The sequence below is a fragment of the Gobius niger genome (assembly GCF_951799975.1).
Source record: "Gobius niger genome assembly, chromosome: 22".
Taxonomy (NCBI): domain Eukaryota; kingdom Metazoa; phylum Chordata; class Actinopteri; order Gobiiformes; family Gobiidae; genus Gobius; species Gobius niger.
Genome location: NC_136873.1, coordinates 992,501 through 1,018,785, shown reverse-complemented (window position 1 = coordinate 1,018,785; position 26,285 = coordinate 992,501). Strand labels below are relative to the sequence as shown.

The 26,285-nt window shown below is 39.8% G+C and overlaps 1 protein-coding gene across 1 annotated transcript in view; it reads right to left on the bottom strand.

The window, feature by feature from the left end:
• Positions 1-6,958: 6,958 nt before the first annotated feature.
• Positions 6,959-26,285, bottom strand: part of gfi1b (growth factor independent 1B transcription repressor) — a gene marked incomplete at its 5' end in the record, with an annotated part of 23,527 nt that continues 4,200 nt past the window's right edge. The window contains 5 exons of the mRNA XM_079581081.1: positions 6,959-7,150; positions 12,728-12,893; positions 12,967-13,104; positions 15,988-16,226; positions 16,323-16,481. Coding sequence (XP_079437207.1) covers positions 6,969-7,150; positions 12,728-12,893; positions 12,967-13,104; positions 15,988-16,226; positions 16,323-16,481 — 884 coding nt within the window. The 3' untranslated portion in view covers positions 6,959-6,968. The remainder of the gene's footprint in view (positions 7,151-12,727; positions 12,894-12,966; positions 13,105-15,987; positions 16,227-16,322; positions 16,482-26,285) is intronic.

Sequence of the window (26,285 nt, the reverse complement as noted above, 5' to 3'; positions counted from 1 at the left end):
TTTTCAGTGGGACAAGGCCTCGTGGAAGACCCAGGACACACTGGTGGGACTATGTCTCCGAGCTGGCCTGGTGTCGCCTCGGGGTCCCCCCAGAACAGCTGGAGGAGGTGTGTGTGGACCGGGAAGTTTGGGCATCTCTGAAGAAGAAGAAGAAGATCTTTATTTATATAGCACCTTTCACAGACATATAGTCACAAAGCGCTTTACATGAGACATGAGACATTCACTCAATACTCAGTGGTGGAAAGCTACGTTTTGTAGCTTCAGTTTCCCCTGGGGGAGACTGTCAGAGGCGCTTTCGCGACTACACACGTCTGCACCAGCGGTCCCTCTGACACCACCATACATTCACTCACACACATCGTTCATCCTGGCCTATTGTGCATGTTTTTAGTGGTAGGGGAAACCGGAGTGCCCGGAGGAAACCTACGCAGACACGGGGAGAACATGCAAACTCCACACAGAAAGGCCCCGTCCCTGGTGGGAATCGAACCCGGACCTTCTAGCTGTGAAGCGGAGGCGCCAACCGCTGCGCTACCGTGCCGCCTCTGCTGAGACTGCTGCCCCCGCGACCCGGCCCCGGATAATGCGGAAGAAAATGGATGGATGGATGGATGGATTTGTTTTCACTCTCCAGACAATCTGAAACGATTCTGTTTAGAATGAAAATGAAGCAATTGCAGCTTGGCAAAAAAACGATTTAAATTAAAAATCGAGTTGGTATGTCAAATCGATTCATATTTCAGCTCTATCTTCTACTGTTCTTGTATTTCGGTGTAAAGAAAAGAGAGACTCAAGCCTGATCCTTGGGACCTGATTCATAAAAACAGCACGTTCCTGTCCTTTTTGCTTCACCTGTTTAATCACACACTGTTTATTTTATTCGCGGCAAAAATCTGAGATGTAAATTAGATTACACCATGTTTGCGATTCCTGGGTTTACGTTGAGCATCCTGCACCACTTGTTTTCTTTCTTTCCCACATCCTCCGCGTCCTGGTTGGAGTCAGATTAAGGACTCGCTGCCGGTGTGATTTGCCCGCGGCGCTTCCACTGTTTGGAAAAGGTGTGAGACTTTGAATTTGTTTGCCGAACTAAATCCATGGAAATGTTTGCCTCTGGGCGCGGCGACGGTTAGCTAAAGCAATCATACGTCTTCTCCACGGCCCCTTGTCAGATCCTGCTGTTTCGCATTAGGGATTGAATGGGACATGATGGCGGCGTGTATGCTTTAGCTGCCTGAGTCAATCATAATAGTGCAATGAAAGTGTGTGTTGGCCTGATTTTCTGAGATTATTGCGAGATCTGAACAGAACCGAGGCAGAACAGAGAAGTGTAAAAGAATTGACAGGAGGGTTCAGTGTTAGGGCCTCTTGGGGGGCAATGAAGCGGGGTCACTTACTTTTTTAATGAGGATAACATTAAATTACGGAACAAGGCACATTTTTAGCATCGCTCCAATGTTCTCATGGTACATTGTGTTTGCTACTCGTGCTAGAGGGTCATTGATGATTAGAAAACGCTCGTGCAATTATGCTAGCACTGCTGAAAAGTGTTGTGCTGATTAGAGAAGCTAGGGCTGCTCGATTATTGAAAAAATAATAATCACGATTATTTTTGTCATAATTGAAATCACGATTATTCAAACGATTATTTGTTGCCTTTCAAAAAATCCAGCAAAAAAGTGACAAAAATCCAGCAAAAAAAGTGACAAAAATCCAGCAAAAAAGTGACAAAAATCCATCAAAAAAAGACAAAAATCCAGCAAAAAAGTGACAAAAATCCAGCAAAAAAGTGACAAAAATCCAGCAAAAAAGTGACAAAAATCCAGCAAAAAAGTGACAAAAATCCATCAAAAAAATGACAAAAATCCATCAAAAAAAGACAAAAATCCAGCAAAAAAAGACAAAAATCCATCAAAAAAGTGACAAAAATCCAGCAAAAAAGTGACAAAAATCCATCAAAAAAGTGACAAAAATCCAGCAAAAAATAAGACAAAAATCCATCAAAAAAGTGACAAAAATCCATCAAAAAAAGACAAAAATCCAGCAGAAAAAAGACAAAAATCCAGCAAAAAAGTGACAAAAATCCATTAAAAAAAAGACAAAAATCCAGCAAAAAACTGACAAAAATCCATCAAAAAAAAAGACAAAAATCCATCAAAAAAGTGACAAAAATCCATCAAAAAGGACAAAAATCCAGCAAAAAAGTGACAAAAATCCAGCAAAAAAGTGACAAAAATCCAGCAAAAAAGTGACAAAAATCCAGCAAAAAAGTGACAAAAATCCATCAAAAAAAGTGACAAAAATCCAGCAAAAAAGTGACAAAAATCCATAAAAAAAGTGACAAAAATCCATCAAAAAAGTGACAAAAATCCATCAAAAAAAAGACAAAAATCCAGCAAAAAAGTGACAAAAATCCATCAAAAAAAGACAAAAATCCAGCAAAAAAGTGACAAAAATCCAGCAAAAAAGTGACAAAAATCCATCAAAAAAGTGACAAAAATCCATCAAAAAAAGACAAAAATCCATCAAAAAAGTGACAAAAATCCATCAAAAAAAGACAAAAATCCAGCAAAAAAATGACAAAAATCCATCAAAAAAAGACAAAAATCCAGCAAAAAAAGACAAAAATCCAGCAAAAAAGTGACAAAAATCCAGCAAAAAAGTGACAAAAATCCAGCAAAAAAGTGACAAAAATCCAGCAAAAAAGTGACAAAAATCCAGCAAAAAAGTGACAAAAATCCAGCAAAAAAAAGACAAAAATCCAGCAAAAAACTGACAAAAATCCAGCAAAAAAAAGACAAAAATCCATCAAAAAAGTGACAAAAATCCAGCAAAAAAGTGACAAAAATCCAGCAAAAAAAGACAAAAATCCAGCAAAAAAAGACAAAAATCCATAAAAAAAAAGTGACAAAAAATCCAAAAATTAAAAATTTGAAAAAAAAAATTTTAATTTTTTTTTTTGAAAAAATAAAAAATTAAAATCGATTTTTTGCTATTATGCTAATTTTGTAATCGTTTACTGTTGTAATCGAAATCGTAATCGAATTTCGATTAATTGCACAGCCCTAAGAGAAGCTATGGAATTGGCCTGGGTGACCCAAAACTTTTGACCAGTAGTGTATTATGCAAGTGTTTGTTGTACATATGGTGCCGATAATCTTGACTTCACAATCAATATTGCAGAGTTTCTTCACACAATATCATTCTAACACTCAGCATGACAGTGTGGCATCTCCAATGATCAGCTTGAGAGTTGTCACACTGTGTGGCTTTATTGTCTATGCTTTTCCACATCTGTTATACTGCATTACAGCATGGTCACAAACATCAGCATCCACTCTGAAACCAGTCACTTCTCTGTATAAAGAAAGTAAATATCAAGCATTGGCTTAAATGACTTGAACTGAGGAAATGTTTCTTGTTTTGAGCGTTTTTCACTCATTCAGACACTTTTCCTGATCGGACCAAGTTTGCTTTGCTTGTTTGAGGACATTTCAGACCAGTTCTAGGGTAAATCTCGCTTGAAATAAGAAAGTAAAATTGCCAATGAGATAAGACCGTTTTTCTTACCCCATTGGCAAAGAAAATGACCTGAAATAAGGACGAAATGTATCGAAACGAGTCAGAAACATCTCAGAACAAGTGAAATAATCCAGGACAAATGCTCAACAACTTCTTAACCAGTCAAAACAACTAAAATGTGGATTATTGTGCTCAAATTGAGATGTTTATACTGATCTAGTTAAATACTTTCAAGCCATTTACCTTCCAAAACGTAGTACATTTTAGTATTTTGAAATGGACTTTTAAATGTTTGAACAACTGTGTGTCACCACTGTTTTCTGGCCTCATGGTGAGGCGTCAGGATTCTCTCAGATCCTCCAAGGGAGTCTCAGTTAGTGGGGATTGTGGACTCCCAAAGTTCTGAACATCTGTCGGACAGTTTTTACCAGAGAGCTCAAACAGTGCCCGGGGCTGGACTGGGACTGAAAAACAGCCCTGGACTCGGGTCAGCCTGGCCCAGATTAGCGTAAATGCGACACTTCCACAAATACACATGTGAACCTCTGACCCCCCGCCTTAACCCAGAGCATTTTCTCCAGTTCGGCTTTGCCCAAATCTAAAAGCTTCTTGACTGGAGAGCAACACTGTAACGCCTCATTTGAAAGCTCAAATCTAGAAAAGTCACGGTAACTTTGCTGCATTTTTGTCATGTTTTTGTTGCTTTTTCATCGCTTTGTCGTCACGTTTTCGTCACATTTTGTTGTGTTTTTGTCGCTTTTTTGTTGCTTTTCCAGCACATTTTTGTTTTTGGATGCTTTTTCTTTTAACCCCTTAACTCCCACCTGAGCCGAGCACATTTTCTCCAGTTTGGCTTTGCCCCAATCCAAAAGCTTCTGGAAAAAAAAGCTGTGAAAATAGCAACAAAACTGAGACGAAAACAATGATGGAAATGGGACAAAAAAGTGAGAAAACGTGGATGAAAACGTGGCAAAAATGTCACAAGAAATTGACGAAAATTCGCCAAAAAAATGACATCAAAATGTGACAAAAAAATGACAAAAATGTGGCAAAAAAGTGACGAAAGATTGATGAAAAAGTGGCAAAAAAGTGACTAAAACAAAAACAAAATTTGATTAAAAATTGACGAAAAAATGTGACAAAAAATGACAAAAATGTGATTCAAAATTTGACAAAAAAAATGACAAAAAAAGTGACAAAAATGTGGCAAAAAAGTGACGAAAGATTGATGAAAAAGTGGCAAAAAAGTGACTAAAATGACTAAAAAATGACAAAAATGTGAAAAAATAATAACCAAAATTCAATAAAAAATTGACGAAAAAATGTGACAAAAATGTGACAAAAAATTACAAAAATTTGATTAAAAATTTGACAAAAAAAATTACAAAAAAGTAAAAAAAATGAGTTGAATACCCAACAAAAAAATGATGAACAATCTGATGACGTGAGGAAAAAGATCCTCTCGGTTCAGGCGGGAGTTAAGAGGTGAAGCTTTTAGATTTGGGTAAAGCTCGGTTACACCCGGGGGTAAAGGGTAAGGTAAAGTGAGGGGCCAGACCGGTGGCCCTAGAGCCGGTGGCCCTTGGTCCGCCCCTGACAGTGCCTCATCTTGTTTAGTTAATGTGTTCTATCTATTGTAACCTGAAAGTCCTCTATGGACAGATGTTGAAAATCAGAGGGAATCCTATTATACATGTTTTTCATGTTAGGGGAAACCTACACATACATGGGGAGAACATGCAGCTCGTCCAAGTAGAAGCTTCTTCCTCCTAAGCGTTATAGAACGTTTTCTCTGGCCTGTAGCGGTGAGATGCTCTCTTGGTCCACACCTTCTGTTCTCCTCTGAAGGGATTATTAAGCACATCCTGTTCCAACTGGAAAGACAGTGTCTGAACACACACACCACTCAGCCCCGAAATGTTTATTTTACAAAACACACAGCAGCTTCAGCCCTCAGCCACAAAGGATTGTTTATTGTCTTTAACAGACAACATGAGAGATTTATAACTTATGTTTTAGGACAAGCATTTACATCACAAACAGCGCAGAAACATTTCAAATAAATAATAAGTTTGACATTTTAAAGCTACATTTGAGCATTCAAGTCTATACATCTTTGGTTTGCATCTTTTTACCCAACCCGACAACAGAGAAACACTTCAATGTAAAATATATTAAGATAAAACAAGATTTAAATATTCATCTGGACTGTTTTCAGCTGTTTCCTGCAGCTGAACGCAATTCCATTCACACAGAAGTACATGGATTCCTGTCGATACACAATTGCATATTTTTTGCCTCACAGACTTTTCCGATATGTGTATTTGTCAATGTTCGATCTGGATTCTCTCATGGTACAGATGATGCCGATGCCAGTCCCTGTATACAGTATAAAAGCATGGCACAGTATGGCACTTTATTTCCCTGAGAATAAAGTGCAACTAAACACCAAACTAACTTTTTTTCTGCTGATAAACTGTACATATGACATTTTAGAGTATTGTTTAGTATTTCCAGTTCAGTCTTTAAACCTGTTAGTGTATTTATTAGTGTATTTTGCACTTTTATGATCCAAAACTGTATAAAACGGGATGGATTTTTTTTTTCTTTTACAAAAGTAGAAGGATTTAAAAGTTATTTTCCTTTTGTAAAAGCAAAAAGCAAAAGTGGAGCTGTAAGTAGAGCGCCACATGGTGATGCTGAGGGGCGAGCACTGAGCAGACTGTGGTGAGGTCAGCTGCACCACCACACGGCGGGACACTTTTCTGCTGCCCTTCTATCATGGCGCTGGATGGGGCACTCCCTCTCTTCCATCAGCGGCAACATTCAAACAGCAAATGTAGCCGGAGTTCGGTGTTTAGCGACGCTTTACAAATCTCTTTTTCAGGGGATCATATAGAACTGAACAGAATGTAATAGAATTGCATTGTATGTATTTTTTAGTGGTAGGGGAAACCTGGAGCACTCAGAGTAACGCTTCATGTAGGGCTGGGTACCGTTAAACGATACTAGTATGGCAGCCATTCCCAAAGCCACGATCACAAGCTACGTTAACTTATTGTATCTAAATTTGGGGAACTGGGGCCGCCTGTAGGAGCAGTGAGCAGCCAGCGTGGGCCGGCGCTTGGGGACCCATCTCCAGATCTGGAGAGCCAGGCTAATGATCACACACCTGGCCAGAGGATCGAACCCAGGACCTTCTGGCCCCTGCGCCGCCAGTGTTCTTGTTTCGTGGACAGGCTTTGGGGACATGATTTAGCATTGAGCTCAGAGACCGCTTTACTTGGACTTTGCATAATACTTGTGATGAGTGTTATCCAAAGTACAACGTCGAAAGGGTCAGCGCTCATCAGCAGGAGCAGGTGGGTGTCACAAGCTCTTGAGAACTGAATGTGCAGGCTCCTCAAATCCTCCTTAGAACAATGGGTTTGGCTGGAGGTGATTTAGTCTTTGATGCTGTGCTGGCCCTCATGGTGCCGCCGCAGGTCCACTTTGCGCTGGAAGCCCTTGCTGCAGAGGTTGCAGCCGAAGGGTTTGAAGCCCGTGTGCTTCCTGCTGTGGGTGATCAGGTTGGAGCTCTGACTGAACGCCTTCCCGCACACCTGGCATTTGTGCGGCTTCTCACCTGCAAAGACAAGACTGCATTTCACAAAAGGGAATGAAAGGTAGGGCTGTGCAATTAATCGAAATTCGATTACGATTTCGATTACAACAGTAAACGATTACAAAATTAGCATAATCGCAAAAAATCGATTATAATATTTTTTTTTTTCAAATTTTTAATTTTGGGATTTTTGTCATTTTTTTGCTGGATTTTTGTCATTTTTTGGCTGGATTTTTGTCATTTTTTGATGAATTTTTTGATGGATTTTTGTCATTTTTTGATGGATTTTTTGATGGATTTTTGTCATTTTTTGATGGATTTTTGTCACTTTTTGCTGGATTTTTGTCATTTTTTTGATGGATTTTTGTCACTTTTTGATGGATTTTTGTCATTTTTTGATGAATTTTTTGATGGATTTTTGTCATTTTTTGCTGGATTTTTGTCATTTTTTGCTGGATTTTTGTCATTTTTTTGATTGATTTTTGTCATTTTTTTGATTGATTTTTGTCACTTTTTGATGGATTTTTGTCATTTTTTTTAATGGATTTTTGTCATTTTTTTAATGGATTTTTTGATGGATTTTTGTCATTTTTTTATGGATTTTTTGATGGATTTTTGTCATTTTTTTATGGATTTTTGTCATTTTTTTATGGATTTTTTGATGGATTTTTGTCATTTTTTGATGGATTTTTGTCATTTTTTGATGGATTTTTGTCATTTTTTGATGGATTTTTTGCTGGACTTTTGGATTTTTTTAAACGCAACAAATAATCGTTTGAATAATCGTGATTTCAATTATGACAAAAATAATCGTGATTATTATTTTTTCAATAATCGAGCAGCCCTAATGAAAGGCACTACAGGTGAACCAAAGGCCACATGAAGCATTTTGAGTGATTGTGAACTCGCAGGCTAGTTGTTCGCATTGCTGTTGCCCCTGAAGATTGCAAAATGCGCTTATGAAATAGCGGTGGGCCAGTGCTTTCGCCGGTAGCCTGAGGGCAACAAGCTCTCGCAGCTTCCTCTTCGCTCTCCTCTTACATAAACATTGTGCGTAGCCTAGCCTTCCGTATCTCATTAAAGTCTCACAGGACTAACTACAAACTACTTCTCCCACTGTGAGTAAAACACTATCCATGTCCCAAGAGAGAGAGAGAATATATCAATGGGTCCCACTCTTGCACTAAAAAGCACAGGGCAGAAGCAGAAACACTTGGGGGAGTGGTCCCGCCCCCGTTATCACGCAAAGGTCTAGTCTTTTTTCGGCCAAAAAATGACAAACAAATGACAAAAAATGACAAAAAAGTGACAAAAAATGACAAAAAAAATGACAAAAAAATGATTAAAAAAAAGAAAAAAATGTGACCAAAAAATGACAAAAAATGACAAAAAATGACAAAAAAATGACAAAAAAAAATGACAAAAAAATGACAAAAAAATGACAAAAATGACAAAAAAAGAAAAAAATGTGACAAAAAAATGACAAAAAATGACAAAACAATGACAAAAAATGACAAAAAAATGACAAAAAAAGGACAAAAAAAGGACAAAAAAATGATAAAAAAAGAAGAAAAAAATGTGACAAAAAATGACAAAAAAATGACAAAAAAATGACAAAAAAAAAGAAAAAAATGACAAAAAAAAGAAAAAAATGTGACCAAAAAATGACAAAAAATGACAAAAAATGACAAAAAATGACAAAATAGGCCTCTGTCTCTTTAAGAACCTCTGAGCCTTTAGACACTCCCCCTCCACACGCTGTCTGTGGCATCAGTGGGGAGGAGGCTCTGCTGAGGAGCAGTGGTTGAGAGAGAGAATATATCAATGGGTCCCGCTCTTGCACTAAAAAGCACAGGGCAGAAGTAGAAACACTTGGGGGAGTGGTCCCGCCCCTGTTATCAAGCAAAGGTCTAGTCTTTTTTCGGCAACACTTTTAGAAACACAAGATCGGGCCCCCCATATATATATGACTTTGCTTTGCTTTGAAGAAAGAAAGATGAAGTCAGTGGTTCTCAACATGGGGGTTGGGACATGGAATTGAACTGATGTGCGTGCAAACAATCCAACACCGAGCTCCAGCCGCCCCAGGTCTAAATGTCTGATTTGCATGCGAAAGTAATAACATGCAAAAAGTGTTCTCCCAAAAAGGTTATGCCAAAAAATATCTCACTGTACAGCCATACTTTTTCCAAATAACATTTTAAAAATCCTCTTCACCTGCAGTGTAACTTTTCCAAAAGCCGACGTGTCGTTTTGAAGAGGACGACACCTCCCGCAGTTCTACTATCTCTTTACAGTTTGCATTCGTATCTGCAGCTGAAGAATTGTTCCATTGTCCAGATTTGTTAAACATTTATCGGCAGCGCACGTCCCGCGGCGCTTCCTTATACAGCGCTGTTTGAAGCTGGATAGGCGCAAATGCAAACGAGCAGGACATTTGTTTAAGACTTTGTGATTTATCAGCGATTATTACTCCTGAAAACACGGCCAGTTCTCTGCACAAGGAAAGAGCATCATTATTAACTACGAACTGCATGTACAATATGTAAGAAAGTATGAAAAGCTTTGATATTTCAAGAAAGATCCAGCGTAATCATCACGGGTATGTGCAGACAAAGGCACAATGAGGACGGTTTCTGCCAGACATATACATCAGATCAAGAGAACAGCTGCTACAAAGCATAAACGAGCAGAAACGGCTGCAGTGGCTCAGAAATACATGAAGACCCATTTTTAAACAGTCTTGCTGATGAGGCTGTGCAACCCTGGATGGTCCAGATGGAGGAAGTAGTGGATGGTTGGTGAATGGCCACTATGTTCCAACAAGGCTGCGACGTCAGGAGGTGGCGGAGCTGGTCGGCCCCTTTAGGCTCCCTGAAGGTGTGAAAATGACCTCTGAATATGTGGAGTTTCTGACTGACCACTGTCTTCTATGACAATGCACGTCATGCTGCAGCATAAAAGGAGAGAAACTCATGATGTGGACCCCCTCCTCCCCTGACCTCAACCCTATTGAGAACCTTTGAAAACATCTATGAGGGTGGGAGGCAGTTTTCATCCAAACAGCAGCTCTGGGAGGCTATTCTAACATCCTGCAAAGAAATCCAAGCAGAAACTCTCCACAAACTCACAAGTTTATTGGATGTAATAGTAGAAGGGCTCCTATGTTCAAGTATAACTTGCCCTGTTAAGATTTTTATGATTGAAATAGCTTTTGATTTCAGTAAATATGACCTCCTAATGCTTCTAAAATTTTCAGTTCTTCACAACCTATAAAATGTATTGAAATGCTGCTGCGCATAGTAATTTGGAACAGTACACTTTTCAGATTTTATACATTAAACAATTCCACAATCATGTACAAATTTCAATTCACTTCATGATTGTGTGTCACTCAGTGTGTGACTGTCATGTAAAATTTCAACTAAATATATTGAAAAGTTGAAGGGTACGGGTACTTTTTCAACCCACTGTAGATGTGGAGGTCGTTCAATGAGGAGAGCATAGATTTGTAAACACACGGTCGCAAGATGGAGGCTCGTCTTCATCAAATAATGTTAATACATGCACAGCAGCATTTAAAGTGTTTTAGCTGTAATACATTAGTACTTTACTTGCCATTAATCAATATTACTAATATATTACCAACTTATTTCAAAATAAATAGGGCATCTGTAATTCCTTCTATATCTAATAATATTTAGGCCAACATGTTTTCTGAAATAAATGAATACAAGATTTAACATGTACAAACACATGTGTCTCAGAATTGGGAGCAGGATTGTGAACAGAACTGGAGTCCTCCTGACTGTTCTCAGGATTTGTTCTTACAGAGGAACGTTTTCAGCTAAGAACAAGTTTTGTGAATGCCAAAAACTTTCCTAAGAATTTGTGTGTAAGAACGTGTTGTGAATGAGGCTCAGTATTTTTACATTTCTTGTGTTCTGAACTCTTTGGTTGTCCTCTATAGCTTAGCATCTGTCACTCAGCTCCTGCACCGGACTTAAGCCTCTACACTAATAAATGGACTGTTTGCTTTGTGATGCTAACGTTGCTAATGTTTATGACACCAAGCGCTTACTGTGCTCTCTAAAAGATTTGTAACATTATTAACCTATTTAGTAGCTACAGAAGAGGCTTTATCAACACCACAGGGAAAGCACCAGCAGCTCTCAGTTGGCTGTCCACCTCCACCTCCACCTCACCAACCACTCTCCTCAAGAGGAGACGAAGAAGCAATATTTGTGAAGAAACAAAATCCCTCCATGAACAGGAATGGAGGACTTATATGTCACCTGGCCCTGCCTTCTGCACTCCAGGCTTGGAGAGCTCTGCCATGCTAATGAGGCTGAAACTCAGCCCAGGACAGATCAGTAATTAGCAGTGATCAGCTGAGTAGTAGGGCCGTTCAGTAGTAGGGCTAAGCTTTAAAGAGGGGGTGTTCTGCTTTTTTCAGTCCCATAGCACCAGTCTATATCACACTACAATGATGACAAACCTTCTGTTGGTCTGTAAATGCAGTAAATTAGAATAACTGCCTTGAATAAAATGTCTCTCTCAAAATGGCTGTAGTGAAAGTCTTGAAAATGGAAAAAAAATATGGAAATGTGACAAAAAAGTGAGAAAATATTGACGAAAATATGGCAAAAATGTGACCTAAAAATGACCAAAAAAATGACAAAAATGTGACAAAAAAATGACAAAAAAGTGACAAAAAAAGACAAAAAAAAGACAAAAATGTGACAAAAAAATGACAAAAAAATGACAAAAAAACGACAAAAAATGACCAAAAAAAAGACAAAAAATGACAAAAAATGACCAAAAAATGACCAAAAAAATGACAAAAAATGACTAAAAAATGACAAAAAAGTGACAAAAAATGACAAAAAAGTGACAAAAAAAGTGACAAAAAATGACAAAAAATGACAAAAAAAATGACATAAAAAATGACAAAAAAATGACAAAAAAATGACAAAAAAATGACAAAAAATGACAAAAAAGTGACAAAATAGGCCTCTGTCTCTTTAAGAACCTCTGAGCCTTTAGACACGCCCCCTCCACACGCTGTCTGTGGCATCAGTGGGGAGGGGGTTCTGCTGAGGAGCAGTGGTTGGTTACTCGGCTCGGAGGCGTCTCCAGGAGGTGGGGGCGTTCCTAGGAGGACTCAGGCAAACCTATCCCTAAAATGGCCGCCATCAGAGTTTTTACAGATTACTCAGAAATACGTGAATGTGCCAAGGCAACACTTCAGCCATGTTTTTAATGAGGGAATGACAGAATAACATGATGGAAAGCTTGAAAAAGTCGATTTTGCATAATACCCCCCCTTTAACTCCTCCCAGTGGTCTTAATATAGTCTGCGGGCTGAGCTTAAACTTTAGTGTTGCTGACGAAACCTTTTGCGTGAGAGGCCAGACGTTCGACATTTCAACTACAGAGTACAGGAGATGACTCAAGAACCTTCATTGAGGATTATTTAGTAGATTATCCTCAATTAGGGCCATGTTGTGTCTGATTTTGACCACCATAAATGAGATGTAGCTTTATTGTGATTAAGACCTCCACTGCAGACCACACCCAGCGACGTCCAGGCCTTACCGGTGTGTATGTACGTGTGCTTCTTCATGTCGGACTTCTGGTGGAACCTCTTCCCACAGAACTGACAGGGGTAGGGCCGCGTGTCCGAGTGGATGAGGAGGTGCGTGGACAGAGTGGATGAGCGCTTGAACGTCTTCCCACACATCTTGCATTCAAAGCTCTTCTCCTGCAAAGTGAAAACACCGCCATTGATGTGAAGTGTTTCATGGAGGGAGAAAACAATCCTTCAGGCTCTGTACCTGCGAGTGGACGTTCATGTGCTGCTCCAGGCTGACCGCGTGGCCGAACGTCTTCCTGCAGACGCTGCATCCAAACGGCCTGGTGCCGTTGTGAGAGCGCCGCACATGCACCTCCAAACCGTGAGGAGTGGAGAACACCTGACACCAGAAAAACACAAGTCATGCCATGTTTTTGTTTCAACTGACCAGGAGAGCAATGAACGCAAAATTAAACAACAAATAATGCAAAGTTACACTACTTATAAAGCCATACCTAACTAGCCATTTCAAAAGTGGTTATTTTCCGGTACATTGTACACTGGCCTCCATGTGGTTCCCCTCGGAGCATGTGGTTCCCCTCGGAGCATGTGGTGCTCCACGTACAGCGCGTTATGAGTGTATAAGGAGCGACGGCACTGCCCCCCCTTACTGGTAACACTTTACATTACGGTCCGGTAAGTCCATGGTACTTACAGTGGTAATTACTAGCAATGACAGTGGTACTTATTGTGGCACTAAAAGTGGTAATTACTAGTAATTGGGGTTAGGTTTAGGGGTTAGGGGGTCACAGAGTTACCCCTGTATCTCTCATTACTAAGAGATACAGGGGTAACTCTTAGTAATGAAGGTTGTACTTCTATGTACTATGGTACATACTGGTCATTCAAGGATACTTGTAAATGAGGTACTTCTACAAACAGAAGTCATTTCTAGGATTGTGTGACTATAAAACAACATAAAACAGTATTAGGGAAAACAAGAAGTACAACCTTCATTACTAAGAGTCACCACTGTTTCTAGAAGTACATACCTTGTAATTCTCACTATAGTATCCTTTAAGTACCACAATAAGTACCTAGAATTACCGCTGTAAGTACCACCATAAGCACCACTGTAAGTACCACAATAAGTACCTATAAGTACCACTATTATTACTAGTATTTACCACTGTAAGTACCACCAAAAGCACCCCTGTAAGTACCACAATAAGTACCTATAAGTACCACTATTATTACTAGTATTTACCACTGTAAATACCACCATAAGCACCACTGTAAGTACCACAATAAGTGCCTATAAGTACCACTATCATTACTAGTATTTACCACTGTAAGTACCACCATTAGCACCCCTGTAAGTACCACAATAAGTACCTATAAGTACCACTATTATTACTAGTATTTACCACTGTAAGTACCACCATAAGCACCCCTGTATGTACCACAATAAGTACCTATAAGTACCACTATTATTACTAGTATTTACCGCTGTAAGTACCACCATAAGCACCCCTGTAAGTACCACAATAAGTACCTATAAGTACCACTATTATTACTAGTATTTACCACTGTACGTACCACCATAAGTACCTAGAATTTCCACTGTAAGTACCACCATTAGCACCACTGTAAGTACCACAATAAGTACCTATAAGTACCACTATCATTACTAGTATTTACCACGGTAAGTACCACCATTAGCACCCCTGTAAGTACCACCATAAGTGCCTAGAAGTACCACTATTATTACTAGTATTTACCACTGTAAGTACCACCATAAGTGCCTAGAAGTACCACTATTATTACTAGTATTTACCACTGTAAGTACCACCATAAGTATCTAGAATTTCCACTGTAAGTACCACAATAAGTGCCTAGAAGTACCACTATTATTACTAGTAGTTACCACTGTAAGTACCATCATAAGTACCTAGAATTTCCACTGTAAGTACCACCATTAGCACCACTGTAAGTACCACAATAAGTACCTATAAGTACCACTATTATTACTAGTATTTACCACTGTAAGTACCACCATTAGCACAACTGTAAGTACCACAATAAGTACCTATAAGTACCACTATTATTACTAGTATTTACCACTGTAAGTACCACAATAAGTATCTAGAATTTCCACTGTAAGTACCACAATAAGTACCTATAAGTACCACTATTATTACTAGTAGTTACCACTGGAAGTACCACCATAAGTACCTAGAATTACCGCTGTAAGTACCACCATTAGCACCACTGTAAGTACCACAATAAGTACCTATAAGTACCACTATTATTACTAGTATTTACCACTGGAAGTACCACCATAAGTACCTAGAATTACCGCTGTAAGTACCACCATTAGCACCACTGTAAGTACCACAATAAGTACCTATAAGTACCACTATTATTACTAGTATTTACCACTGTAAGTACCACAATAAGTACCTATAAGTACCACTATTATTACTAGTATTTACCACTGTAAGTACCACCATAAGCACCACTGTAAGTACCACAATAAGTACCTATAAGTACCACTATTATTACTAGTATTTACCACTGTAAACACCACCATAAGCACCCCTGTAAGTACCACAATAAGTACCTATAAGTACCACTATTATTACTAGTATTTACCCCTGTAAGTACCACAATAAGTACCTATAAGTACCACCATTAGCACCACTGTAAGTACCACAATAAGTACCTATAAGTACCACTATCATTACTAGTATTTACCACTGTAAGTACCACAATAAGTACCTATAAGTACCACTATTATTACTAGTATTTACCCCTGTAAGTACCACAATAAGTACCTATAAGTACCACTATTATTACTAGTATTTACCGCTGTAAGTACCACCATAAGCACCCCTGTAAGTACCACAATAAGTGCCTAGAAGTACCACTATTATTACTAGTATTTACCACTGTAAGTACCACAATAAGTACCTATAAGTACCACTATTATTACTAGTATTTACATAAGTACCTAGAATTACCACTGTAAGTACCAAGGACTTACCGGCCCGTAATGTAAAGTGTTACTTGTTTGCACATTATTCCGTTTTCCTTTGACTGCACGTTTCCCTGCCTGTTTGCCCCCCCCCCCCCTGACTGCTTCTTCAGAGCTGTTGCAACAAGTGAATTTCTCCATTGTGAGATCCATAAAGCTCTATCCTCTCCACCGTTAGCGTTCACCAGAGCCCAGCCTTAAACAGACGTTCTCTTTCCCTCCTCCATGATGATCAGCAGGCCGTACCTTGTCACAGGTGATGCAGTGGTAGGAGTTGGAGGAGGGGGAGTAGTGCGTGGAGCAGTCCAGGGGCTGTGGGGGTGGGCTGCCGCTCCTGCTGCCGTTGCTCAGGTGGGACGGGTACAGGTGACTGGCCTGTTGGAGCACCGTGGGGCTGAAGGTCATCTGCCGGAGTTCATAGGCCCCCGACACGGACTCCCAAAAGGACGGCTTGTAGTACGGGGCAAACTCGGCCAGAGAGGGCTCTGGTGGGGGATTGTATGTGAAAGACACAATCGTGAAGTGAAATGATACAAAAACGTCTGGTTGTTTTTAGGTGTGAGTACAGGGGGCTGGCTGACCTGGGAAGTAGTAGGGCTGAGGGGGCACTGCAGCTCTGGAGGGGTCCGGGTGCACCGCGGCGGGACGGTCCACCTCCCGCTGCTCCTCATCTGCAGAGCTGTGGTCCTCAGGCGGGGGCCAGGCTGCACTCACACGCTTCTCTGGAGGAGGCGCAACATCTGGAACACACCCATAGGGATCGCTCAGCTCTCGTTGTGTCCTCGGTTTGAATAAGTGGTTAGCGGTTTTTACTCATCATCACCCGGGCGATCTTTTTTATGGATTACAGGTACATTTCGACGGATAAGTGCTCACATGCGGACACACACTCGTTGAAACTGTTTTCTCGTCCTCGTTGCCAGAGGACACTCATATGATTTGATTGAATGAACATTTTATTTCGAGCTACACAACACAGACACAAAAGCGAGAAAACATTTCAAAAGATCATTCTAGCTCGAAAGGGAGTGGGAAGAAGACAAGCTCTTTGACCCCCACCCCCTATTCATATACTTAAGCAATAACAATAACAATGTTTAGTTCTTGTTGTCTTACTAAACAGTTCTTATTGTCCTTATTGTCAGTGTTCATTTCGTCGACTAAAATATTTAGTCTTAATTTTAGTCAAAGTGATATTTTAGCAGACGAAAATTGGACTAAAACTAAATTTAAAGTTTTTCATGAGACTAAAACTGTGACTAAAATGTCCAGATATTTTAGTCGAGTAAAATCAGACTAAATAAAAATGAAAAGGAGAGACTAAAATCATCCAAACTTCTATTGAGCGTCTGAAAGAGCCTCAGATCATGTAAATGGATTTTTGTCTTTTTTTTGCTGGATTTTTGTCTTTTTTTTGCTGGATTTTTGTCTTTTTTTTTGCTGGATTTTTGTAATTTTTTTGATGGAATTTTGTCACTTTTTTGATGGATTTTTGTCTTTTTTTTGATGGATTTTTGTAATTTTTTTGATGGAATTTTGTCACTTTTTTGATGGATTTTTGTCATTTTTTTGCTGGATTTTTGTCTTTTTTTGATGGATTTTTGTCTTTTTTTTCTGCTGGATTTTTGTAATTTTTTTGCTGGATTTTTGTCACTTTTTTGATGGATTTTTGTCACTTTTTTGATGGATTTTTTTAAAGGCAACAAATAATCGTTTGAATAATCGTGATTTCAATTATGACAAAAATAATCGTGATTATTATTTTTTCAATAATCGAGCAGCCCTAGTTAAAGGATCAGCTCTGAGCTTTGTTCATGTGGAGCAGCTCCATGAAGCAGAGGAACAACATTAAACATGATTATAATGAAGATTATCAATGCAAAGTCCACTACATTAGTCTTAAATTTAGTCGACTAAATTTATTTGCAATTTTAGTCGACTAAAAAATCTAAAGATAAAAAGAAGGAAAAAGTCGCTCTGCAGTACAGCATGGGAGGCGAGCAAAGAGCGACATGACTTTAGTCCGAGCAGAGTGGCAGCGGGAAACTGAAAACTGAACAGAAAACAAGCGTCCAACACAGAGGATGCTCACTCAAATCATGGACATTTATTCATGTGCTTCCAAAGGTTCCTATATATGACGAGAGCTGCGCTGTGGGGGGGGGGGGGGCCTCTGTGGAAGTGAACGACTTTGAAATGGACTTTTGTGGATTTTCTAAATTGTAAAAGTATTTAGACCAAATATGTATTAATGTGTAAATATATCATTATTCCTGAAGAAAAAGGAGGATGAAACAACAACTCCATATATTTTAGGTCGACATGAAGCTTTTGTAACTAAAACCCTTTTTTTTTTACTCAAGTAAGAGTAAAGATACTTCATTACAATATTACTGCAGTAAAAGTAAAAAGTAATAAATGATATACTTGAATGAGTAACTTTTTGAGTTTATTCAAAAAGTTACTTAAGTTAAAATGATGAGAAATGAAAGAGGAAAATGAGGCTATTTGTGACTTTGTGAAGGGTTTTGGAGCATGATTGTCCCACCTCCTGAAAGTGCACACTGTCGTTGTGTCCTTGGGCAAGACACTTCACCCACATTGCCCCCAGTGTCTGCGTACATTGGTGTATGAATGAGAGTGTGAATGGGTGAGTGGATCCTTGCTGTAAAGCGCTTTGAGTGCCTAATGTAGGTGGAAAAGCGCTTTATAAGTTGAGACCATTTACCATTTACCATGATTGTCATCAACCTCACAGTGTAACAATGTAACAAAGTCCTGATGTATGACGTTACACTGGTATCCAGACGAAACATCATGTTCATACTCGTAACACTGCACTTTGATAAAACAGTCAATGCAAAATGAAACTTTAAATATAGAGATATCAATTTGAAACTGTAGATTACTGGCATAAATATGAAGATGAAAAAAAATGTCTTTTGTAATTTTATGTTTTCAGATCAAAATAAAGCCTTTTGTGCCCAAAAATGAGCCAGGTTTAAATGTATGGTTTTATTTCGTTAACACAGTCACACAGACTTTTTCAGAGGGGATTTTTGGATATCTTGTTTGAAAATCAGCTGTTTATAAGTGGAAAGAAAGTATCCGTCGTGTCCCAGTGTACATCTACTCTGCCTTTAATGAACAAGAGAGAGAAGTGTGCTTTTGAATAAATGAAAATAATGGACAGAGGCAGCACTGACATAATGCTGAGTACTTGAGTAACTTTTTGAAAAACTTCACATATTCTCGGTCGACATAAAGCAACTTTAAAATGTACTCACACTGGCACAAGCAACTATTATTTTTACTCAGCTAAGAGTAAAGATACTTTCACGCAGAAGTCAAAAGTACTGAATGATAGAACTACTGGAAGAGTGTTGAGTAAATGTACCTGCGTTTTTCTCCCGAGGGAAATGCAAAAGGGCTGATGTGTTTACCTGAGCAGGGGAAGGCGTCGGGCTCGTCTCTGTAAACTCTGTGCACGTTATACGACAAACAGCGCTTGTTTTTCACCAGGAACGAACGAGGCATGATTCTGAAGAAGAACACACAGCAGCTGTAAATACGTCTGACCTTAAAGCCTTAAAAACAACATCTTCATCAACTGTGAACTCAAACTCAATTCATTCTTTCTCTTAGTTTCTTTTGTCGGCTTAATATTAGCAGCATGGAATAATAAGCCAACGATTGAAACTCCTTTGCTTGTGAAGACTTTTAAGCACCTTTTTTTGTTTGTTTTGTCCATCCACAACTTTCAGGGGACACAAAACTAACTATTAAGCTTCAGAAGGAAACTGTATTTGACCACTTTTTCCTCATAATAATAATAAAAACAATAATAATTAAAAAAATAAATCTTTTTGAAGAATAATAAAAGAAAAAAAATCAGTTATGTCACAAAGATGATACTTACTGTTTTCAAAATCACAAGTAAATCAAAATAGAAATAGCCAATGGGAAACAAATGATTAAAACAAATGATTTAAAAAAAATTAAAAAAAATCTGGAAAAAGTGCGTCCAAATCCCCCCCAAAGTGTTGAACAAGTCAGTGCAGCGTGAGCAGCATTAACACTTTGCAGTCTGGTCTTTTTCTCCTCCCTGATTTACAGTAAGTGCAGTCAATCTGAGGCAGCGGCCAATCACAGGCCGAGCTGCAGGCGCACGTTTGCGTAAAAAGGCGTGCGTCAGTTATCAGGGACTTGTCTGTTGTGATGGCCTGTTCACTGGTGAGATGTGAAGAGCAGAGGAACTTTCCAGCAGAGACTGAGTGCAGAGTTTGACAAAGGCGCCATCTGGTGGACAGAAACAGTCATGAGGATTAAGGAGGCTCATGTCTACTCTGACAAACAGAAATAAAAATAATAATGAGTTAGTGTGATTTAAGGCTTGTAGGTCTATTGGCTGATCATTGTCACTTTTCAGTACAGGTTTATGTCAACTACGGATGGATAAAAAAAGATGAAATGAAAAGAAAAAAAAATCAAAAAGGAAATTGCTTATAAACTTTTGTAAACGTAAACATTTGGCATTTACAAAATGAGTAACTAAAATGTATAAACTATACACAATATATATGTGGTTATAAAATGAAAGAAGAAGAAGAAGTAGAAGAAGAAACTTTATTTATACAGCACCTCTCACAGATAAAATCACAAAGTGTTTCACAAAGGATCACAGAAAACATTACATCATTTACAGGAACAATCACAGCATTGTCAACTAAAAGCTCGTCTGAAAAGCAGCGTCTTCAGCTGCTTTTTGAAGGAATCAACAGAGTCGGCTGTACGGAGCGACAAAGGAAGGTCATTCCACAGTTTAGGAGCCACGGCTTCAAAGGACAGATCACCTCTGGTTTTAAAGCGGGTTCTTGGGACAGTGAGGAGGTTCTGGCTCGAGGACCTAAGGGTGTGACCCGAGGAGTCGGGGCACAGCAGGTCAGATACATATCTGGGAGCCTGACCGTGCAGCGCTCTAAAAGTCAAAATGAATATCATCATCCGCATAGAGGTGATAAGACACATTTTTAAAACAGCTGATGATTTTTCCAAGAGGGCTAATGTACAACAAAAACAAAATTGGCCCCAAGACGGATCCCTGAGAGACGCTAGTGAAAACTCATCAACCCAAAGCTTTCTACAATAAACATGTCTTCAGATCCTTTGGAAGAGCGACCACAGTGTCAGGGCCTTCCACTGTCTGGGGCGGGTCTTGTAATGAGTCTTAGGGACTACAAGCAGATTCTGGCCAGTGCAACCAGAGGAGTCCGGGCTCAAAAGGTTGTATGGAAGTACTGTGGGGCCTGGCCATTTCAGGCTATGAAAGTCAGCACGAACATTTTAAATCAATCCTGAATCTCACAGGGAGCCCATGAGAGCTGACCAGACTGAGTGTGATATGAGACCTTCGAGGGGCACAAGTGTAGCAGCAGAATTCTAAGTAGCAAAACTACAGACCTGCTGTAGTGAACCTGCATTCTGGAATCTGAGGACTAGACGGTCTGTGATCTTGGCCCGTCTGCTGAGGGATCCTTCGGCCCTGGGTCTCTACAGCCTGTCCGTCCATGGGAGTGGATCTCTCCTTCTGTGGTTCTCCCCAAGGTTTCTCTTTTCTCCTGCCGGGTTTGTGAGTGTTTCCTTGCCGTGCTGGAGAGTCTAAGGACGGGGGACGCCCATGTCGCTCATCGCTGCCTCCTATTGGACATTATATTTGCCATATTATTTACCTGAACTTTTAATTGTCATATTTACTGCTCTGTTTTATTGCCTTAATGTTTGGTGCAGCTGTGAGGCCACTTCTGTTGTGATATTGGGCTGTACAAAACCAGTGGGTGGGACGTGATGTCACATGATGGATGTGAGCTTTGCTGACACCCTCCTGTCCCTCACCTCACCAGCCCAGGACAGAGCTGGCCGTCCTGACCAGCTTGTTTAGTCTCTTCTTGTCCCGGGGCCCAGCACATGGCAGAGTGGTAGAGAGCAGAAGGTCCCACAGAGTTCAAAAAGTCCAGCTACTGTTGAGTCATATTTTGTCCTTTGACCTGAGCATCTGTATTTAATTAAATTGTAGGGAAAGATCCAAGTGTGAATTCTTCTGTCTTTCTGTGCTAGTTAATCATCATTCATTATCTGTGAAGTTAATCAGAGGAGTAACTAAGTATTTGGTCCGTGTATTGGTTTGCTAATCAGGTCATGCAAGCACATGTGTTTCACAGCTGGAAGGTCCTGGGTTTGATTCCCACCTGGACGGGGCCTTTCTGTGTGGAGTTTGCATGTTCTCCCTGTGTCTGCGTAGCTTTCAAACAACATGTGCAATAGGTGAATCCTCCAGCCAGGTGATTGTGACCATCAGTCAGGCTCCACATCATGGAGACGGGTCCCTGGGTCCAGCACTGCCCACTCCTCCCTACGGGCCGCGGTGTCGAGTAATGGGTTAAATGCAGAGGAAACAAACAAACAAACAAACAAACAAGCAAACATGTTTTCAATGGTGTTTGACAAGGAGTATCTTACTGTACACGGCCCCCTTGTGGTTGAATTATAGGAGGTTCTCCATCCATAGACTATAACATAACGACACCTTAGGCTGTTGATGAAGGTGCCGCAGTGGTGCCACACAGATGTTTGGTTCACATTCCCTCCTGTGAGGCTCTTTGGAGACACTTAACGTTTGCATTTATGCAGCAGCAGGAAGAGTCTGAGAGCTGGAAGCTGAAGGACACGGGAGTGGATGGACCGTCAACTACCTCACGGACAGGTCACAGCTATCAGTCTGAGGTGGTAGTCTGCAGTACTGGGCCCCCTCAGGGCACCGTCCTCTCACTGCACCTCTTCACCATCTTCCATCTGCCACAGTGAAGGCAGCACAAGAGGCCCGACAGGAAACAAAAACGAGGAGGTATGTGCATACTATGTGGGCAAGACACTAATCTTCTTTCCCTGCATTGTTGAGGCTGATGTTTGTTCAATGGAGAATGAACTGAATTATATTCATCTCTACTATCACATAATATTTGTCTTATATTATATTTGTCTGCTACGCTCGTCCCAGAAGATGTGAAGGACTATTAACTATTAACCAGTATTCCGGTTACCCCTGCCCCCATAAACATGCTGCTCAGGTCAGCCCACAGTGGCAGGAGTAACCCAACAACTGAATGCAATTTCATTGTACAACTGAACAATGACAAATAAAACACTTGCTTGCGTGCGGATCTTCCCATTAATGATGTGAAGTTCAATTCCTTTTACTCAGGTTAAAATGAATCACTTACCAAAATGATTTGTGTGTTTTGCGTTGTTTGATTCAGTGAGTCTGTCTAATGAAATCTACTGCACTGAAATCTCAAGACTAAAAGACCCAGGGACTGCTGTACAAAACTGATGCAGAGCTAAAAGCTACAAAAACAAACTCAAATGTGACCAAAATAAACCCTAAAACCAACTCTAGACAAAACAGTAGCTAAAATCTGCAATTAAAATGGAAACAAACGTTAAAACCGAAATATAATGAATAACAAAATATTAAAACGCTTGTCCCACCTTAAAACTGCTCTAAAAACGGGGGGAAATAGCCGCCACCGGAGTACGTTAAAAGCTCTAAAACCAGAAAGATTAAAAGCTTTTGTACTAATTCCAGCATATTTATCAAGGTTAGTGCTAGATGGTCTGCTCCGGAGGGACAGTCTGCTGTGAAAACATGAGATATCATGACACAAATTAACCTCTTACCATCCGCCAAAACCAAATCCATTCTCTCCTCTATGCCATTGTCCTCACTTTTTATTTTTGATGGATTTTTGTCACTTTTCTGCTGGATTTTTGTCTTTTTTTGATGGATTTTTGTCTTTTTTTCTGCTGGATTTTTGTCACTTTTTTGCTGGATTTGTGTCACTTTTTTTGCTGGATTTTTGTCTTTTTTTCTGCTGGATTTTTGTCTTTTTTTTGCTGGATTTTTGTCTTTTTTTGATGGATTTTTCTCTTTTTTTCTGCTGGATTTTTGTCACTTTTTTGCTGGATTTGTGTCACTTTTTTTGCTGGATTTTTGTCTTTTTTTCTGCTGGATTTTTGTCTTTTTTTTTGCTGGATTTTTGTCTTTTTTTGATGGATTTTTGTCTTTTATTTGCTGGATTTTTTGTCTTTTTTGCTGGATTTTTGTCACTTTTTTGCTGGATTTTGGTCTTTTTTTGCTGGATTTTGGTTTTTTTTTGCTGGATTTTTGTCTTTTTTTCTGCTGGATTTTTGTCACTTTTTTGCTGGATTTTTATCTTTTTTTCTGCTGGATTTTTGCCTTTTTTTGATGAGTTTTTGTAACTTTTGTCGCTTTTTTTGGTCACTTTTTTAGCTTTTTTTTGTTGCGTTTACATCCTCATTTTCTTCTCGTTTTTTGCCTCTGTTTTGAAGAAGCTTTAAGATTTGGAGAATTTGGAGAAAACATGTTCAGGTGGGAGTTAAGAGGTTACGGTTAGGTTCAGGGAAATGGTTAACTTTAGGGTTAGGATTATTTGTATTTTTAGACAAACCAACTCATAGATCTATACGGAATCACAGCAGACCGTCCCTCCCGAGCACACGATCTAGCACTAACCTTAAATCAATTCCTCTGTCCTCTGTCGCCCCCTGCTGTTCTTTCTCCCTCACTCCGCCTCACAGCTGTTAAAGTGCACGTGACAGGTTCTAATGCTTTTGAAAATATGACTTATTTAGATGGATGACATCAGTTGCATAATGATCCTTTCATTTCAGTAAAGCAGCAATGTTAATGAAGAAATGCTGGGCAGAAAAGCTGATCAACTAAACCAATGAACTAATAATGGTCAGACTCTCGGACAGGTGCAGGTGGAACTTAAACTGTGAAACTAGTATATGTTAGACTCATTACATGCAATGTGTGAGATGTTTAGCGTTTGGATTATTATGGCTCAGAATCTTTTGAAAATGGACTGTTCAGCCAAAATCATCAAAATTATAACAAATAAAGGCTGAACATGTGTCACTTTGCAGGTAACGAGTCAATATCATCAATTAGTTTCACATTTTAAAGCAGCACTAAGTAACTTGTTTACCTTAAAATCATCCCTCTGGTGGTAATACAAGTGTTGATGGGATGAGGTGTGGTGTCTCTGTCCTGTGGGTGCTCAGACACTCGTCCTTTCTGTTCAAAGGAAGAACCGTCTGGACAGCTCCTCGCAGCCGATCATTTCACCATTTTACTCACATCGGTCCAATTTTCAGTTATTAAAGAGGGGGTATTCTGCTTTTTTCAGCCACACAGCACCAGTCTATATCACACTACAATGATGACCAAACCTTCTGTTGGTCTGTCAATGCAGTAAATTAAAATAACTGCCTTGTATAAAATTGCTCTTTCAAAATGGCCGTAGCAAATGGCTTGAAATAGGCCCCTGTCTCTTTAAGACGCCCCCTGACCCTTTCCGACACGCCCCCTCCACACGCTGTCTGTGGCATCACAACACTCCGCTGTTTGGAGGCTTCTCTTTGCATCTGCCATGCCCTATGGATCTCTAACTATACCCCCATGGACGACACCAGGATCTGCAGGAGCCCATACGATTCAAAAGGACATTATCTGTGCAGGTGGACAATGGTTTTTCGAGGTTACCCGTTAGCTTGTTATAATCGACTACAGCTCGTTGTTGATGAAAAGTCTGTAATAAACCACAAATGTGTAAAGCCAGGCTCATTGTGTGATCATCGTAAAGGCTGCTTCGAGTAGTTGCTGCTTTATTGACGTTATTTGTGCATAATATGCTGCCTGTTTTCAATGAATGTTGTGAAGGTGAAGGTTGTTAGCTTGTCGTGGCTAATAGTGCCTTAGCTCCGGGAGAAAACCACTCGGCTACGACTCACTGTAGATGAAATGTGAGCAATAAACTACGAAATCAACAAGCCCGGCTCAGTGTGTGATCATCATAAAGGCTGCTTCAAGCAGTTGCCTGTTTTAGTGGCGTTTTTAGTGCATAATATTCTGCTTGTATTCAGTGAATTTTCCCCTTAGCTTGTCGTGGCTAGCTTGTTAGCTCCGGGAGAAAGCCACTCGGCTATGACCCATTGTAGATGAAATGTGAGCAATAAACTTCCAAATCAACAAGCCAGGCTCCGTGTGTGATCATTGTTAAACGGTTCTTTATGAGTGTGGTGCTTTTATTGACTTTATTTGTGCATATTTCTCGTTTTCACGTGATGACTCGAGGTTTAGCTTAGCATTAGCTTTCTCCGGAGGCTCTGTGCATCATCAAGGCTCAGCGCAGAACCAGACACTGAAATAAGTGTTCTTGTCACCGGTTTTAATCCTGGGTGTTTCGGTAACAGAAACACTGATGTGTGTCTTTGTAAAAGTCTGCTGTGGCTCCGGTTCACAACACATGAAGCTAATCCTCCATGATGACTCTGTTTACATCTTAGGGCTAGACACTGCGGGGAGGGGGTTCTGCTGAGGAGCAGTGGTTGGTTACTCGGCTGGTGACGAAAGGATCGAGGCGTCTCCGGGCGGTCGAGGCGTTTCCTGAAGGAATCAGGCG